Here is a 19,607-nt window from a genome sequence, read left to right as displayed (position 1 = left end):
ACCAATAATATATCGGGTATAACAGGATTAATTCCCTATCTCTATCATTTATAAATAGTGATGAGCGAAAGCGCCGTGTGCCTCATGACTGTTCCCTGTCTGTTAGGCAATCCCTGCATGGGTTGCGTCTGTTGAACAGCTGTGAAATTTGCAGTCTCGGAGACTACAATACAGGATTCGAGCACGCCTAACATATTCTATTAGCACATGAGCATGCTCTGGTAACATCTTATATGAGCATGCTGGCTCATCACTATTTATTACATAACATCATGCACGTGGATAACAGTTAACATCCATTAACCCGTTATATTCCAGGAAATGACCGAATACATGTTCCTAACGTGCCTAAAACCAGTATTAGATCATTCAGACATACATTTGCTAACATCTGAGGTATATGTTTGATGAATTTTTCCACAGACATATTTTATTTATGGTAGAAACCTTTTCACTCATTGAATTTCACCAATAATAGCATTCAAATAGGTGCTTTGCCACAGAATTAACGCTTTCACTGATATGCATTTAATATGTATGGTCAGCCTTTCTCATTGCATACTGTTGAGATTCTTCACGTACCACTGAATTAATGATTACTAGCCGGAAAGTTTGGGATGTACATTTAAACCTGGACCCAATGGGAATGATGTAATGTCCCCCCAATAACCACTTAGATGCTATGGTTACTGTTCACTACTTCATCTAAGGAGTTAGACTGTTGAAATCAGAACAAGATCCAATTGCAGCAAATTTCTGCTGTAAAAAAGCAAACATTACTCGCCGATTATGAAGCAGGCTCTTCACATGAGCCTAATTCATAGAAATCTTTCATACTCCTGTTGTTAATATACAGCAAAGGTTAGGAATAGTGAATATACTGAAAGCAGGGGAAAGGAATTTTTGCAGTGGGCATTCAAACTCATGGGTCCCATAGCAGTTGTATGGCATCTCACAATTGCTGATATGCAATTAATGAAAGTGACAGGCATGTTTCTGACGCAGCATGACATTTAATTTACTGAATAACCCCAAATTGTAGATAGTGTTGTACAGGGTGATTCACTTGCACTTTACCCAGAAAAATTGCTGTAACTTCTAAAGGAGATGGTTGACCATACTGAAGTTTGGACTATACAAACTTTGGTTTATGAGAAGTGAGAGTGCAATGAACCTCAGCAACAGTGACGAGAAACATCCTTGCCCCAAGCCGTTTCATCATCTTATTGCCCCTCTGGTCATCTCTACTAAGAGAAAGATTTGATGCACATCTTTCTGCTTTTCGGTAGTTTATGTGAGGTGTTTGCATTTCACTTCTGTCAAATTCCTTCTTCATTTGTTAACAATGTACAGATACAGTTTGGAGTAGAGTGTTTTCATTGTGAAAAGATAATGTGTTTTCGTTTTTCGCTCCCCTTTTTCCAAGAGCCATAACTTTTCCGTTTTCTGTCAATAAGGCAGTGAGAGAGCTTATTTTTTTGCAGGACAAGTTGTATTTTTGAACAACGCAATTGGTTTTACCATGTCTTGTACTAATAAACAGGAAAAGAAATCCATGTGCGGTGAAATTGCAAAAATAGTGCAATCCCACACTTGTTTTTTGCTTGGCTTTTTTAATAGGTTCACTAAATGCTAAAACTGACCTGCCAATATGATTCTCAAGGTCATTATGAGTTCACAGACACAAAACATATCTAGGTTCTTTTTTATCTAAGTAGTGAAAAAAAATTCCAAACTTTGTTAAAAAGAATTGCACCATTTTCCGATACCTGTAGCATCTACTTTTTTCGAGGTCTAGGGTTGAGTGAGGGCTCATTTTTTTTGCACCAAGTTGATGTTTTCATGATATCATTTTGGTGCAAATACGATCTTTTGATTGCCCGTTATTGCATTTTAATGCAATGTTGCAGCCACCAAAAAAACGTAATTCTGGGGTTTTGACTTTTTTTCTCGCTACACCATTTAGTGATCAGGTTAATCCTTTTTTATATTGATAGATTATGCAATTCTGAATGCGGCAATACCAAATATGTGTATGTTTGTTTTTTTATTGTTTTATTTTGAATGGGGCAAAAGGGGGGTGATTTGAACTTTTTTTCAATATATATTTTTAAAAACATTTGTTTTTTACCTTTGGCATGCTTCAGTAGTCTCCAAGGACACTAGAAGCCGCCATAACCTGATCGGCTCAGCAACATATAGGCGATGATCAGATCGCCTGTATGTAGCTGAATTACTCACTTGCCATAAGCACCAACCACTGGGTGGTGCCCACAGCAAGCTGGCATTGACAACCATAGAGGTGTCCAGGAGACCTCTGGTTGTCATTTTAACCAACCGGTGACCTGTGATCACAGTACGCAGGTCACCGGTGGGTGGATATCTGGCATGATTGCCGTTAGCTCTTGTTAAATGCCGCTGTCAGCATTTGACAGTGGCATTTAACAGGTTGATAGCTGCGAGTGGATCGAGATTCCATCCGCGGCTGTTCCAGGCACATGTCAGTTGTTCAAAACAGCTGACATGTTCTGGGAAAGATGTGGGCTCACCGCCGGAGTCCATATCAAAAGGAGGGTGTCTGACATCAGCGTAAATAAAAATAAAATGTTGGAGATTGGTTAAAGATGTGCCAAAATGAGTTTCTAAAAAAATTTGGAAGTCGAAACTCGATGTCCAACAACTATGAATTTAGTCATTGGTGAATAAGTAGCAATGTACATTACTGGACAGACAGGATGGACGATATCCGAAAATGTCTGAGAAAACAATGACTTCTTGCATCTCCACGTAAATCATTGCACAGGCTTTCCCCGTATACAGACATCACATAATCCACATGTCAATGAGCGGCCCAGAAAGGGCATGTTCATCATACAGAGTCACTGTACTGATGTAACACAGCTGAATTTTCTCCTTTGGTGCCATTTGAAGGGTCATGTGTACAATTCTAAGTCATGAACATAATTCCAGCTATGACCCCAAATGTCTTGCAGAATACATTCAACAATATAGAAAAACCTGTGCAATCGTGGTGGACATTTTAAGCACCTGCTTAAAAACATCAGTATCTCATGAACCAAGGTATGTACAGTAAAAATTTCAGTAAGATAGATCATCTCTTTTAGAATTTAGGGCAATTTTACTGGGTAAAATATCAAATGAGTAATTCTGTAAAAAGATATTTTAAATCATAGGGATAACAATTTAATGTGTTTATAATATTCAAACTGCTAATTTTGCACATTTGAATTTATCAATGTACCAAAGTGTAACAAAACTGAAAGAAATGAACCGGAGTATGAGTTGGTATATATGTAACATGTAGGAGAATGTTCACACTTATCATTACACAGACACAATCTAAGATAGAACCAAAGAACATGCTGTATACCCTGCTGTCAGTAAACAAAAAGCAATAGTGCATATAAATAACAGAGTGTACTTAGTACCTACTGCTTTTGATCAAAAAAGAATTAAGGCGATCCCATCATAGCCAAAGTGTCCCCAATCAGGATGGTCCTAATCTCTAGTTAGACCATCCCAATTGGGCACAACTTGGCGCTGGTGGGATGGCTTTTACACTTTTTAATCAAAAACAGTGTTTACTGGGTACTCTATGTTATTTACAGTGAGTGCAGAAAGTATTTATACCCCTTGTTAGGACTGGTGGAAAGCACCAAATAATAATATTAGAGAATATGAGGTGCGTTCGCAATCCGGGGACCATCGTGAAGAGATGACACCTGCAGCTGAGTAATGGCGGATGGACGCTTACACACACGTGGCTTAGACCTCACCCAGTGTGAATGGAAGAGAACTATGCTGCTTTACAGAGTACCCATAAATATGCTGCGCCCTTTTAGCAGTCACAGGGTGCAGCTGAAAGACAATAGTGGGATCCATATGAATCACCCCCACTAAACTGGTGATTGGACTCGCTCTGACCCTTGGTGGCTTTTGAGCCCACGCCTGAGGGCGCCCTGAGTCAAATGCTGAGTCGAAGCAGGAGTTCCCACCCTACACTAACTGGCTGTCAGGAAAGCGCACTGATTGTGCACCGTGCCATACAGGCGGGCACTGCGAATAAATGCAGAAATGTGTGCTAAGTATGCAGGTAGCACTGTTGGACGCTAGGTAGCTTCCACCATTCGCAAGCAGTCATCATCACTAGGAATGGGAATGATTAAGGAGCTTTCATTCATCGACAGACATTCATCTACACACACACTTTATCAAGTTTATACTAGCGCATGGCCGTGCGGCCATGCAAACCTTTTATAGCTGTAGCTCTCCAGGACCTTCCTAGTGGACCAATAGGAGCTGCTACAGGACCTGAGCATGTGACCCCCGACCTCCAATGAGGTCTTCCCTTGGGCATGCTCAGAAGGAGAAAAGCAGGACTTAGTCCCAGGAGCGCCTGCTTGCCGCTGAACAGTACTGGTTATAATGGCTGAACCTGGAAGGCCAGCAGTAACCAAGTGCGCAGAGTCTCTCTGAGCCTGGTGCTAAGACTGATGTCTCTGCTGAGCAGGCTCCACTGCGGCTGAAGGAGAATGAGAGACCACAGCGGAGGTGGTTCAAGATTTCCCGTGTGCAGCGGTGGGAACTCAACACCTAACACCCCTTTACATTTTTCACTCTTTATTTCATTGCAGCCATTTAGTGAATTCAAAAAAGTTCATTTTTTTCTCATTAATGTACACTCTGCAACCCATTTTGACTAAAAAAAAAGAAATGTAGTAATTTTTGCAAAGTTATTAAAAAAGAAAAAGTGACATATCACATGCTCATAAGACCCTTTGCTCAGACAATCATATTTAAGTCACATGCTGTCCATTTCCTTGTGATCCTCCTTGAGATGGTTCTACTCCTTCCCTGGAGACCAGCTGTGTTTAACTAAACTGATTGGAAAGGCACACGACTGTCTATATAAGATGTCACAGCTCACAGTGCATGTCAGACCAAATTAGAATGATGGGGTCAAAGGAAATGGCTAAGGAGCTGAGAGACAGAATTGTGGCAAGGCACAGATCTGGCCACGGATAAAACAAAATATCTGCAGTACTCAAGAGTCCTAAGAGCACAGTGGCCTCCGTAACCTTTAAATGAAAGAAGTTTGGGATCACCAGAAGTCTTCTTAGACCCGGCTGTCCAGCCAAACTGAACAATTGTGGGAGAAGAGCCTTGGTGATAGAGGTAAATAAGAACCCCAAGATCACTGTGGCTGATCTCCAGAGATGCAGTAGGGAGATGGGAGAAAGTTCCACAAAGTCAACTATCACTGCAGCCCTCCACCAGTTGGGCCTTTATGGCAGAGTGGCCCAATGGAAACCTCTCCTTAGTGCAAAACATATGAAAGCCTGCATAAAGTTTGCTAAAAAAACACATTAAGGACTCCCAGACTATGAGAAATTACATTCTCTGGTCTGATGAGACAAAAATAGACCTTTTTGGTGATAATTCTAAGCTCTATGTGTGGAGAAAACCAGGCACTGATCAACACCTGCTCAATACCATCCCAACAGTGAAATATGGTGGTAGCAGCATCATGCTATGGGGGTGTTTTTCACCTGCAGGGACAGGACGACTGGTTGCCATTGAAGGAAACATGAATGCAGCCAAGTACAGAGACATTCTGGATTAAAACCTCTTCCAGTGTGCTCTGGACCTCAGACTTGTCAGAAGGTTCACCTTCCAACAAGACAATGGCCTTAAGCGCACAGCTAAAATAACAAAGCAGTGGCTTCAGAACAACTCTCTGACCATTCTTGGCTGGCCCAGCCAGAGCCCTGACCTAAACCCAATTGAGTATCTCTGGAGAGACCTGAAAATAGCTGTCCACCAAAGTTCACCATCCAACCTGACAGAACTGGAGAGGATTTGTAAGGAATGATGGCAGAGGATCCCCGAATCCAGGTGTGAAAACTTGTTGCATCATTCCCAAGAAGACTCATGGCTGTACTAGCTCAAAAGGGTGATTCTCAATACTGAGCAAAGGGTATAAATACTTAATGATGACTTAATAATGACCATGTGATATTTTAGTTTTACTTTTTTAATAATTTTGCAAAAAATACTACATTTCTGTTTTTTTCAGTCAAGATGGGGTGCAGAGTGTATATTAATGAGAAAAAATTAACTTTTTTGAAATTACTAAATGGCTGAAATAAAACAAAGAGTGAAAAATTTAAAGGGGTATGAATACTTTCCGTACCCACTGCATTTGCACTATTTCTATTGCTTTCTTACAGCAGGGTATATGTTCAGTTTAGGTCTTTCTTTGTTTACCGATGTATAGTCAATGTCAGATGAAAATGCCAAGAGCAATTATTTATACTATGTATCCATTATAAGAAATTTTAAAAATGTATACACAGATGTAGCCAAAGTTATCATGGCTTACAATGCACCAACTTGATAACTTATAAAAAGGTTATTTCACTTAAGAGGATTTACATAACATTGCATAAGCAAATGACCATTGTCACGTTAGTTGCCGAATTATACTTTTTGTTATGTGATAATCGAGTACTGTGCTATCTAAGTCAAGATAACCTTTGCTAGCACTCTAATTCATCAAATATGTATTTGCAACATTAGCATTGAATATTTGAGTCTGACCTTATATACACTGCTCAAAAAAAATAAAGGGAATACTTAAACAACACAATGTCACTCCAAGTCATTCACATTTCTTTGAAATTAACATGTCCAGTTATGAAGCAACACCAATTGTGAATCACTTCCTCCTGCTGTTGTGCAAATGGAACAGATAACCTGTAGAAATGAGAGGCAATTAGCAAGACAAGACAATCCCTATGAAGGTATGGTTCTGCAAGGGGTGACAACAGACGGTTTCTGTGTTTTCATCCTTTTCAAGCTGTAAAGCTCTTAGTACTCAGGCATGTTTTTGTTCTTAGAATTTAAAAATGTTTTTATCTCATTAAAAGCCATGTTTAACCCTACACAATTAAGTGGATGTTGGAACCTCTTTGATTTTCCTCTGCTCGTTGCCCAGCTACCGGTTTGCAGTCTTCGGACCACATTCTTTTGATGGAGGCCTCAATTGTCCTGCATCTGGTGAGTTTAATAATCCCTCACCTCTTCCCCCCTTTATTCATTCATAGGTAGCCAGATGAACCCTGACTGCCATTAGGTATCGGCATGAGATCCTCAGATCCATTGTGAGACCATATGCAGGTACAGTGGGCACTGAGTTCCTTCAGATTCATGACAATTCTATACTTCATGTGGCTTAAGTGTGTCAGCAGTTCCTGCATAATGAAGGCATGCATGTTCCCCAGAACTAAATACAATTGATCACATCTGGGAAATTATGTTTCGCACCATCCACCAACTCCAGGTTGCATCAAAGACTGTCCAGGAGATGATTGATGCTTTAATCCAAGTCTGGGAGAAGATCCCTCAGCAGAACATCCGCCACCTCATCAGGTGCATGCCCAGGTATTGTAGGGAGGTTATACAGTCAAGTGGAGGCCACAGACACTACTGTGCATCATTTCCTTGTCTTGAGGCATTTACACTTATGCTGGATTAGCCTGTAATTTGATTTTCCACTTTGATTTTGAGTATCAGTTTAAATCCAGACCTCGATGAGATATTAATTTTGATTTAAAATAATCATTTTTTTCATGTTTTACTGTTCTCAACGCATTCCACAATGTAATAAAAAAAGATTTGCAACTGGAATATTTCATTCAATATTTGATTCCGAGCTTTCATTCACCCCCCACATCCGATCACTGGCTCGCTCTTCTTATCTGCATCTCAAAAACATTTCTAGAATTCGCCCTTTTCTTACTTTCGACTCTGCAAAAACTCTTACTGTCTCACTTATTCATTCTCGTCTGGACTATTGTAACTCTCTACTAATCGGCCTCCCTCTTACCAAACTCTCCCAGCTCCAATCTGTCCTGAATGCTGCTGCCAGGATCATATTCCTCACCAACCGCTACACCGATGCCTCTACATTGTGCCAGTCATTACACTGGCTACCCATCCACTCCAGAATCCAGTACAAAACTACTACCCTCATCCACAAAGCACTCCATGGCTCAGCACCACCCTACATCTCCTCTCTGGTCTCAGTCTATCACCCTACCCGTGCCCTCCGCTCCGCTAATGACCTCAGGTTAGCATCCTCAATAATCAGAACCTCCCACTCCCGTCTCCAAGACTTTACATGAGCTGCGCCGATTCTTTGGAATGCACTACCAAGGTTGATACGATTAATCCCCAATCCCCACAGTTTTAAGCGTGCCCTAAAAATGCATTTGTTCAGACTGGCCTACCGCCTCAACGCATTAACCTAACTATCCCTGTGTGGCCTAATAAAAAAAACAAAAAAAAAACATAATCAGGTTCCTCGCATCATGTTCTCATACACTTTATGCAGTTAATAGCACTCTGTGTCTGTACTGCTACATACTTAGGAACATCAAAAAAGAAACCGGAAGCTATATAACCATAGAATAACAGAATTTTATTGAAAACATACAAAAATACACAATAAACTAAAATTAAAAATGGAGGTGAAAAATATGCAAAAGAAACCACCAAGAGGCAATATGATACAATGTTGTTTTGAATATACAGCGGGTTATTAAACAAGTGTCCAATTAAAAAAAAAATGCGTAAGATTCAATTATAATTAAGTCCAAAACAGGTACTTCCCTTCATCAAAAATAGTGAGGGGTACTATACGCATAAATATATATACCCAAGCATATTGATAATAATAAGGCCTACCAACAAAAGGCAGACTCAATAAACGTATCACCGTATGGTTTTATATAAAGGCTACAATAGATGTAAAAAATGGAAAAATTCCTCAAAATGTTTGTGCAAGACACCAGCATAATTAAAGTGTATCCACGAAGTCTAAACAATAAGGCAGCCTATACAATGCAATGGCTTGCTGCTGGTTCGAAGTGCATACAATAATCCTTAATACTCTAACAACCTGTATAATATAATATAATATGATAGCCTACATAAAGAGGATATAATCCTTCATATACAATGAGTCCATCTAATGCCAAAAATATTAGACTTAAAGTGCAAATAGTGACCCTAATAATAAAGCAGCTTCAACATGCAGCTAATTCACATGTAAAGGGATTTGCCAAGTGACATATAAAAAATAAATAAATAGCCTGGGATATTACCTCTGTGGTGGTAGCAGCAGCCCGACGCGCGTTTCGCGTATTGCTTCGTCTAAGGGAAAGTGTGTTGAATGTGTGTTACTAGTTACTTAAATAGCAAAAGTTTCATCGGCATTTCACGTGACGCCGGCTGGCAGTGACGTCACGTGGGTCCGCCGACGGAAGCGCCGTCACCAGACTGCCACCAATGCCGATGAAACTTTTGCTATTTAAGTAACTAGTAACACACATTCAGTACGCACTTTCCCTTAGACGAAGCAATACGTGAAACGCGCGTTGGGCTGCTGCTACCACCACAGAGGTAATATCCCAGGCTATTTATTTATTTTTTATATGTCACTTGGCAAATCCCTTTACATGTGAATTAGCTGCATGTTGAAGCTGCTTTATTATTCAGGTCACTATTTGCACTTTAAGCCTAAAATGTTTTGGCATGAGATGAACTCATTATATATGAAGGATTATATCCTCTTTAGGTAGGCAAATCCCTTTACATGTGAATTGGCCGTATTTTAAGCTGCTTTATTATTAGGGTCACTATTTGCACTTTAAGTCTAATATTTTTGGCATTAGATGGACTCATTGTATATGAAGGATTATATCCTCTTTATGTAGGCTATCATATTATATTATATTATACAGGTTGTTAGAGTATTAAGGATTATTGTATGCACTTCGAACCAGCAGCAAGCCATTGCATTGTATAGGCTGCCTTATTGTTTAGACTTCGTGGATACACTTTAATTATGCTGGTGTCTTGCACAAACATTTTGAGGAATTTTTCCATTTTTTACATCTATTGTAGCCTTTATATAAAACCATACGGTGATACGTTTATTGAGTCTGCCTTTTGTTGGTAGGCCTTATTATTATCAATATGCTTGGGTATATATATTTATGCGTATAGTACCCCTCACTATTTTTGATGAAGGGAAGTACCTGTTTTGGACTTAATTATAATTGAATCTTACGCATTTTTTTTGAATTGGACACTTGTTTAATAACCCGCTGTATATTCAAAACAACATTGTATCATATTGCCTCTTGGTGGTTTCTTTTGCATATTTTTCACCTCCATTTTTAATTTTAGTTTATTGTGTATTTTTGTATGTTTTCAATAAAATTCTGTTATTCTATGGTTATATAGCTTCCGGTTTCTTTTTTGATGGTTATATTGATTTGAAGCTTTGCCATTTATCTAGGCAGGTTTTTTCCTTTTTGATGTACATACTTAGGAAGTTAACTGGTTCATGCAGCTTTACATGAACACCCGAGCCTTACACTATGGCTGGTCCAAATAACTAAAGCAATTGTTACCATCCACCTCTCATGTCTCCCCTTTTCCTCATAGATTGTAAGCTTGCGAGCAGGGCCCTCATTCCTCCTGGTATCTGTTTTGATCTGTGTTTATTGTTATGCTGTAATGTCTATTGTCTGTACAAGTCCCCTCTATAAGTTGTAAAGTGCTGCGGAATATGTTGGCGCTATATAAATAAAAATTATTATTATTATTATTATATTATTCAATGGTATCTGGGATGTGGTATTTTAGTGTTACCTTTATTTTTTTGAGCAGTATATTTGCATATCTCATAGTAATATGGACAATTCAATATATTTATAATTAAGATATTGTTTACAGAGAATAATAAGAAGATAATTTAAATTCACACAGCAAATCACATGTGCTTACGGAAGTTGCGCGGAATTCATACATAATATAGACTCCATGATCAATCGAGTCTAAAAAGAAAGCACAGTACAATCAGTCTTTTACTATGGGCATGATAAATTCAACTGACAAATGAAAAAAATAGAAATTGTAAATCTCTGGCTTAGGTACAGGAAAAGTAATATCCCTCTCAGCAAAGGATTTAACAAACACAGTACACAAAATATAAAATGCATATACTTATTCATCAAAATAATATAATAAATAGCAGATATAAAGCTTGCAATTTTGCTTTATAATTTTATAGTGATTCATTATGTTCATGTAAGGATTACAAGTGTGAATACTTACCAATACTTTTACCATCATCCCAGAAAAGATGTCCATAGGCATTCTCTTGGGCATCTAAAGCAACTAAAAGATTCATTGGCTGCAATCGACTGAAAAAGATAAATAGATAAAAATAAAGTCAAAGGTTCTTAAAAAATACTTTAATTATGGTGCCTAAAATTTATAATTTACCCCTTATCATGATCAGTATAAAACACAGATGATTTGCCAAACTGAGGCTTAGAAATACGGTATATAAAGCAAGTACCACTAATAGTATCATACTTATAATTATTTATATTTTAGATGTAAGGCCATTACATCTAGATGTAAGGCCAATATTAATCTAGAGATATTTATATACAGTGCTCAACTTTAATGAGTGCACCCCCTTTGAAAAGCAAGATTTCACATAATATCTCTATAAACATGTGAACATATTTCCACAATTTTGACAAGACTGGGTTTCATAGAACTTTTTTTAACCCAGAACAGAAAAAGATAATAGTATATCTTTCATTACAAAATTTTTAGATTTTGTCAAGTTAGTTGATGCAATAATGAATACATCCTAGATCAAAAACTGCATCTAGTACACTTTATGACCTCCATGACTTTTAAAGACAGCACCAAGTCTCACTGTGTTCAGTGAAATACTGATTAAAATCTTACCTTTCTAAGAGGGTGCATTCATTTATGCTGAACATTGTGTGTGTATACATATACAGTATATATATAAAGAAAGTAACGGTGACATGACTATGGGTGTATGGCACAAGATTAAGGCCTACAGGCCATTAACAGAAGAGGCAGTTTGAGAAATAAGTATTGGAACAAAAATATGGAAAAGTCAAGAGTGAATATCTTCTACTATATCTTAATTAATCAAATCTTATTGCCATACATTAATTTATAATGCAATTTTAATATTCTAAATATTGGCCATTTTTACCTTTGATTGGTATTCAAAGCAGGAGCTTGCTGTGGCAAAATGTAACCACCTCTGACATGAAGGTTAATGTGTTCTAATGGTGCTTGCAGAGTTTTCTTGCTACCAGTGTTTTCTACTTTAATACCCTTTAAAAGAACAGTGTCAGTTATTAACAAATCATTTACCGTATATATTGTTAATGATAAAAATTATAATAAAATGAAAAGATTAATTTTTGGAGTAAAATTTTAATGATTACTTTTTTAGCTTTTCAACCCTTTCTCGATATTTGTTTTACATGTTTAACAAATGAAGTCAGTGCATTGAACTGTCTTAGGATCTGCTTTCAGGCACCCATTCAGTGGCTCCGTTAGGGATTACATTTAAACCTCCCTCAAAATGTGATTTGGGCGTATGTGCCAAGGGAGCAATAAACTATAATGGTGCTGGCAGAATGAACGTGCTCTCTGATGTGCATCATTTTCAGGGGGTTTATGCCTACTGGAGACAGAAACCCCGATACAGTCTAATGAGTCTGAGTGTCCTCCTCCTGTAGGCGTACACTTCTAAAAATGATGCACATCAGAACACATATTCACTCTGGTGGCACCATTATAGTCCAAATCCCATTTTCTCTGGAGTTCACATGTAAATCCCAATGAAGCCACTGAACGGTTGCCTGAACTCAGTGTGAAAGCACCCTAAGTAGTACAAATAGTGAAATTAGTTAATCTTCTGCAAAACACACTATGTTCCTGATCACACTATGGTCCTGATTAATTAAGGCAGGAATTTCATACATCAATTTTAATGAAGATAACTCTGGACTAAGCTGTGGGTAATTCAATAAGGGATGTGCTCCTTTTGCTTAATTAGGCACATTTTACGACTGTTGAGTGCCGCGTCCAGAAATGTTACTCAAGGCAGAAGTTGGAGTACAATTTTGGTTTAATTTTACACCACTTTCATGCCATAAATTATGATAAATTTTCTACATGGGATTTGTCACTATGACATGCTTTGAAACATTGGTGGAGCTGTCCGGGACAGGCATAGAAATGCAAAAAATATATAAATTGACATGAAAATTGACACTAATCTAGAAGTTGTACAAAAATGTTGATACTTCAAGATGCTTTATGCCAGAATTCTGACAAGATACCTTTGGGAATTAGTGTCTCAGTGCATGGTATACAGTTGCTAACTATTGATGAGCGAGTGTACTCATTGCTCGGGTTTTCCCAAGCACGCTCGGGTGACCTCCGAGTGTTTGTTATTGCTCTGAGATATAGTTTTCATTGCCTCAGTTGCATGATTTACGGCTTCCAGATATGCTGAGTACATGGGAGGAATGCCTGTTTGTTAGGGAATTACCACATGTATTCAGCATATCTGGAAGCCGTAAATCATACAACTGTGGCGATGAAAACTATATCTCCGAGCAATAACAAATACTCGGAGGTCACCAGAGCGTGCTTGGGAAAACCCGAGCAATGAGTATACTTGCTCATCACTATTGCTAGCTAAACGGGGTCGGCATGTAGGGTTCATGCATTCTGATTTTTTTTAATGAAAAAACTGTTTCTTGATTGCTCTACTTCTAAGGAACAAAATGTAGAAATTTTATTTTGCTCATGAGGCATGTAGATATGTAGAAGTGTGCAAAATGGCTGTTGCCTTTATGCTGTGCATATCCATTACTACAAGAAAGCTTTTATGCATACAGTGAGAAACAATAAAAGAGCAAAAACTTATTTGTTATGTTGAAGTTTGTTTTCGTGATGTATAGATTATGTGCTGGGTGGAAAGTAGAACATCGCCATGACAATATTTTCAACTCAATGGGACTTGATCTGGTTCCTGCTATTCAACAACAAAAATGCTGCCACAAACCTTTTAGAGCTGCATTTAAGTTGCACAACTCCAACAACTTAGGCACCTATTGATCCACACAACATGATCACATAGTGCCAATAGGTTTCCATGGTAGCAAGCATCCTATTTAAGGCTCCACTATTGCCATCATCTTTTTACTACTGTGAAGCCCATAGGAGATTGCAAATTTCAATGTGTATTTCAAAATTTCAACATTGCATTACATAATATAAGTGATCCAATCAATAAGTGCATTGAAAAGTAGTCAAAACACATGTACACCAAAATGATACCACTACAAATAGAAGCTCACCACCCCCACAAGCCCTCACACTGCTCCATCAATGAAAAAATAAAAAGTTACAAGCTTCAGAAAAATGATGACACAAATAATTTTGTTTTCATAAAGCTAATAATATATATTAGCCAATAAAACATAAAATCGACTAGATAAGTTTGAATTTCCCATAATTATGCTGACCTGAAGAATTAGTTTGCCAGGTCATTTCTACCACACAATGAATGTCGTAAAAACAAACCCCCCCAAAAAATGATGAAATTGCATTTTTTTCACCTTTTAGATTTTAGTTAAGAATGATGTAAATCAAAACTACAACTGATCACAGAATATACAATCTTTTATACAGCTATGTTGATGGAATAGCAAAAAATATTATCTCTCGTAAGGCAGGATTCTGTTTTGCTAAATCATAAAGTTTGTCCCATAAGCGTTATGCTATGGCTAGTACAGCAGCTAAGCTCTATTCACTTAAATAGAGATAAGACACAGATAAGATACAAAAATCAAAGTTGCTCTTTTTCTAGAACAAAAAATTCCATATTTTTATCATGCATTCCTTTTAGCAGCTACAACCAATAAATATATAAAAGCCAAAGCACTTACTGTATGATAATCATACCAAACTGTGTTTGGGAAGTAGACGTCAACAGTTCTGGCATTCTACAATTAAGCAAAAACGGATAAGAGATAAGTGAAGAAGACCAATAAATAATAATGCTATTAGACCTACAGATGTAATCATCGGACACAATGGGCATATATATAATACTGTGTAATTATTACACAGTGGAAATGTAGACTAGAAATTCTCAAAATGCATCAAATTTGTCAAGTAGCTCATGCTGCTTGATAAATCTATCTCATTCTAAGACTGTCCAGTCTATATTTATGCCGGCTACTAGGTGACTTACTTTTAGCCAGAAATTTGAGCCAAATATTGTCACATTATTTGGCCACATCTGGTTTCAACTGTAGGTGCAGGGGTAGCAGTTGCACCAGGGCCCCAAAGCCAAACATACCTATACTATAAATGACCTGTGAAATCTAGAGGGCATGTTAGAAAGTTTCCATTCATTTAGAATCATGGCCCTTTCTGTAGGGGAGGTAAGCACTCACAGTGACTGAGTTCTGAAGTGAGAATGGGCAAGAGAGCCCAGTGAATATTTGAATAAGTTCTTGTAGATTTCAAGGTTCAGAAGGACCTGGAATATAAAATCTGCTATTCCAATGACTGAACTGTTAGAGTATGGAAGGTATCCAAGAAGTATCGTTTCTCCTTGCAGAGAGTCATTATAATAGATGAATGTGGATAAAATCCACGCTGCTGTGACAAATAATGGATCCAGATATAGTTATAAGGTGTTCGGGTGGTTTATTCAATGCGTTTCGAAGCTCATGGCTTCTTCTTCAGGAAGTTTCCACACAAAGATATATGGTATATCTTTGTGTGGAAACTTCCTGAAGAAGAAGCCATGAGCTTCGAAACGCGTTGAATAAACCACCCGAACACCTTATAACTATATCTGGATCCATTATTTGTCACAGCAGCGCGGATTTTATCCACATTCATCTATTATAACGTCTCTAAGAGGTCGCAGCGCCGACCTGTGGATCTGCAGCAGCTGACAAACTACACGCCTTTACTGTGTACCATCAGGTGAGCAGTTCTCTCATAATTGATTAGAAGCAATCCTGAGGATAAGACCCTATTTGCGCTTTTTTTGTCTCCTACTTTTCTACCCTTGCAGAGAGTGACATGATAAGCATGTCGAGGTGAGGAGACTTAAAGCCGCAATGCTCCCCTGGGAAATATGCAAATTGTCTCTTCAGAGAGGAAGAGGACTAGAACTCTAGTGCCACCTATTGGAAGCAGCAATCCTAACAGTCAATGTTGACCCTTTAACGAGCCTTGTCACATGACTTAGGATAATAGCCAAACCAGAATCTCAATTTGCAGACACTGTTTCGGGGTACTGCCCCTCGTCAATGCAAAGTGGAGATCTGGTTTGGCTGATTGAGAGGCGTCTGACTGTGATCCAAGAAGTATCGTTTCTCCTTGCAGAGAGTGACATGATAAGCATGTCGAGGTGAGGAGACTTAAAGCTGCAATGCTCCTATGGAAGGTAAAAAAGAGATGAGCCTTACAAATAATTTAATTTTTACTTACTTCCCTAAGTACAGGGCTGATCATAAAAGCTGCTCCCCATAGGAACTGTTCATAAATATCCCAGGTTATGTTATCTGCAATGAATCTTGAAAAGTTGGACAAACAGATGCAATTATTATGTATTTTGCTACAAAAACTTAGCAATATAATGCCTAAAAGATACTCTGTATAAGGAAGGCACATCCAATAATCAAATTAAATCTATAGAACAGAAATAAAGTTTATTTAAATATATTCAAAATTACTCTATATAGTAGGAAACACAACTAAAACTAACAAAACACCCAGAAATGCATAAAGTACTAGCAAGGTCAAGCACCCACAACATGGATTTTTTTCATAAAGGCGTTATGTATAACCATTCTATAAAAAAATAATACTATTTGCTAATGTAGCCAAGCATACAGTGTAATAAATGATCCAAACCTAGATAAAAACACATGAAACAAACAGTTAAGAAAAATCCTTTATGTGCTAAAATAACCAAAGAAATAGTATGAAGTATAAATAGCTATCAAATAGCGCAGGACAGTCATAAAGGACCATGTGTGAAATGAAATCTCCACACGTATCTTCGGAAAAATCGCCTTCTATGTGTCAATTAATTTTGAAAAGTTGTGATAAAAGGTGTGATTATTCCCCCAGACAATCAGCTTACTATTTTGTACACTTTTAAATAACGTTTCTTATTGTTATTATATTGCTCAGATTTCATTTCACTGATTATTGTGGCACTCTAGCTGTATGTTTTGTGGTGTCTGCCTTGGTATTCTTTGCTAGTTTTACTACAGAAGCATGATTCAGAAAAATAATAACTAGAACTGGAAATTTCTGGTTAATAATTCAATAAAGTAACAGTGAGGAATAACTTAAATTGCCCCAATTATTGCAAAAAAATAATAAGTAAAGCAAAAAATAAAAGCTTTTATATATCTGAATGTAAAAGATAATTGCCTGATATTGGTAATCAGTCTAAGTTCAGCTTTATACATACATATTATGGTCCATACATGTACTCTGGTTTATGGACCTGCATCAGGTTTTTTGACCCAGATTAAAAGCCTAAGTAGACCCTGGTCAAGAAATTGTGGTTTGTACATGGACTATGAAATGCAGACTTGTCCATTGGTTCTAACTTGCTAAATAGATCTTTCAGATACTGAAAGATTTAAAGGAACTTGTAACGGGGTCTACCGTGCTGGAGTACCTCTTTCAGTGCCACCCCGTGTTTCAGGAGGTCCACTCTGCTTTGGCTGGAGTCTGAATGAAGGACGCTGGCTGGAATTGCTTGGTTACATGGGCGCATATAAAATATCACTGCTTCTCCACGTATTTCAAGTATGACAACCCTTTACTCACAGGACACAGAATATATCACACAGATACAGAGGGTGGGCCAATTGAAAAGCGGCAGGCAAGACATACATTACAATACCCGCAGGTGGCTAGAGCCTGCCGATATTTACTGTGGGAATTACAAAGGTGGGGGAGGTCAGAAGGGGGATATCTTGTCCCCTCTGCCCAGGGGCACAGCCTGTGGGCTGATGCATTAGGGACTTGCATCTCACATGGAACCTATTATACATGCATATAACTGCACAACATATTCTGGGTGCTGGGGGTTCCGTAACAGAACTCTTTTTATGTTGATAATTCAATATAAAATTTGTAAAAAGTTTGAATGTATGAAATCCATAAAATGAAGCTACGTACTCATGGAGGAGTGGTCTCACTACAGTGGAACCTGTTGTATGAGCATCAAATAGCAAGGTGTACAAGTATGGCAGAAGTGTATATCGAATATTCAGGACATCCCTTGATAAAACTTCAAATGTTGAATTAAAGCTGACTGGATCTTGTTTCTGAAATAAAATAATATTTTATTAATGCAATTACAATTGTTACCAACCTAAGTGTTTTCTTCATGGATGCCCTTACTATTAATAGTTTGTTCCTCATTAGTTACTAATTGAGATGTATATGAATTTCTTAGCATAAAATAATGTAGGTAAGGTACTAACATTTCAGCAAAAGCAGAGTTAAATTTCAAAAAAGCATAAGAAACTTGAGTAAAGCAATGACATAAAGAAACCTACAAATACAGTATATGTACAGTATAAACGCTGACATTTTTCAGACCAACATAAAGCAACATTTAAAAAAAAAGTAAAGTTTGCTGGGTAAAGTACCATCCATCCTTTTCCATTGTGATTTCTTGAAAATGGGTAAAAAGCTCCCAGTTGCATCCATCGGGCACATAATTCATATGTAGTGTCTTGAAAAAATCCGCAAATGTCTGCTCCAGTCTATATACACGTATTAAAAAGGGAAAATAAACATTTTAGTGAGGTTATAATATAGCATTTCAAAATAAATACATAAATAAATTATATTTTATAAAATATCAAAGATTTGATGGGCTACGGACCAGTTGTATCACTAGGCAGATAAAGCCCATGCCTTGGGGCAGTCCTGTATGAACAGTCTCCAGTTTCTCAAGGTTAGGGCTGGATGAAATCTGGTGCAGTATTCCCCTTAGTTTATTTTTTTTTTTAAAGGGCATGATTGTCATAAGCCTTTATTAGCAGTAGAAGTACTCTGAATCCATTCATCATACAATGGATCCCAACTTTGATCCCACTAACTTAGCCTCTAACACATATGTGATCAGAGAGCTCTTGAGCTGTGGATCCAGCAATGACTCAGTATGCACTGTGCATCTATAACTCTGAAATAAGTCTATATAATAAAAATACTAGTAATACTTTCAACATATTCAACATCATTTCAGCTCTGCAGTTCAAACTGAAAAGTCCAAGGCTACAAAAATGTAATTATATATCTTTTAAATAGCTACAATTCTACAATCCCTGCTCCGAGCAATCACAATTGAAGCAAAGACACCCATGCAAATCACACTAATTTAAAGCTCATTCAGCCATTATTGTGTTATTTAAAATAACTAAATAAATAATTCATAGGTGTTAGTTATATTTAACCCCCCTCTTAAAGTCTACCCCCTTTTATTTCTTCACTCTGATATAGAACAACCTATTCTGTTGTGCATTTTTTATAAGTGTCAGTCCAGTGGAGTCAGGTTTGTGTTTGCTTCCTGATCACTTCCCACCTGTTCGGACCTCCTCACT

General features: G+C 37.7%; 1 protein-coding gene across 1 annotated transcript in view; it reads right to left on the bottom strand.

The window, feature by feature from the left end:
* Positions 1-19,607, bottom strand: part of SI (sucrase-isomaltase) — a 349,991-nt gene that overhangs the window by 83,258 nt on the left and 247,126 nt on the right. The window contains exons 40-46 of the mRNA XM_077290631.1: positions 18,651-18,767; positions 18,175-18,323; positions 16,462-16,546; positions 14,898-14,954; positions 12,140-12,264; positions 11,209-11,297; positions 10,879-10,928 (exon numbers count right to left, since the gene is read on the bottom strand). Coding sequence (XP_077146746.1) covers positions 10,879-10,928; positions 11,209-11,297; positions 12,140-12,264; positions 14,898-14,954; positions 16,462-16,546; positions 18,175-18,323; positions 18,651-18,767 — 672 coding nt within the window. The remainder of the gene's footprint in view (positions 1-10,878; positions 10,929-11,208; positions 11,298-12,139; positions 12,265-14,897; positions 14,955-16,461; positions 16,547-18,174; positions 18,324-18,650; positions 18,768-19,607) is intronic.

The sequence above is a fragment of the Ranitomeya variabilis genome, chromosome 2 (assembly GCF_051348905.1).
Source record: "Ranitomeya variabilis isolate aRanVar5 chromosome 2, aRanVar5.hap1, whole genome shotgun sequence".
Lineage (NCBI taxonomy): Eukaryota > Metazoa > Chordata > Amphibia > Anura > Dendrobatidae > Ranitomeya > Ranitomeya variabilis.
This window is presented reverse-complemented; position numbering and strand designations above follow the sequence as displayed.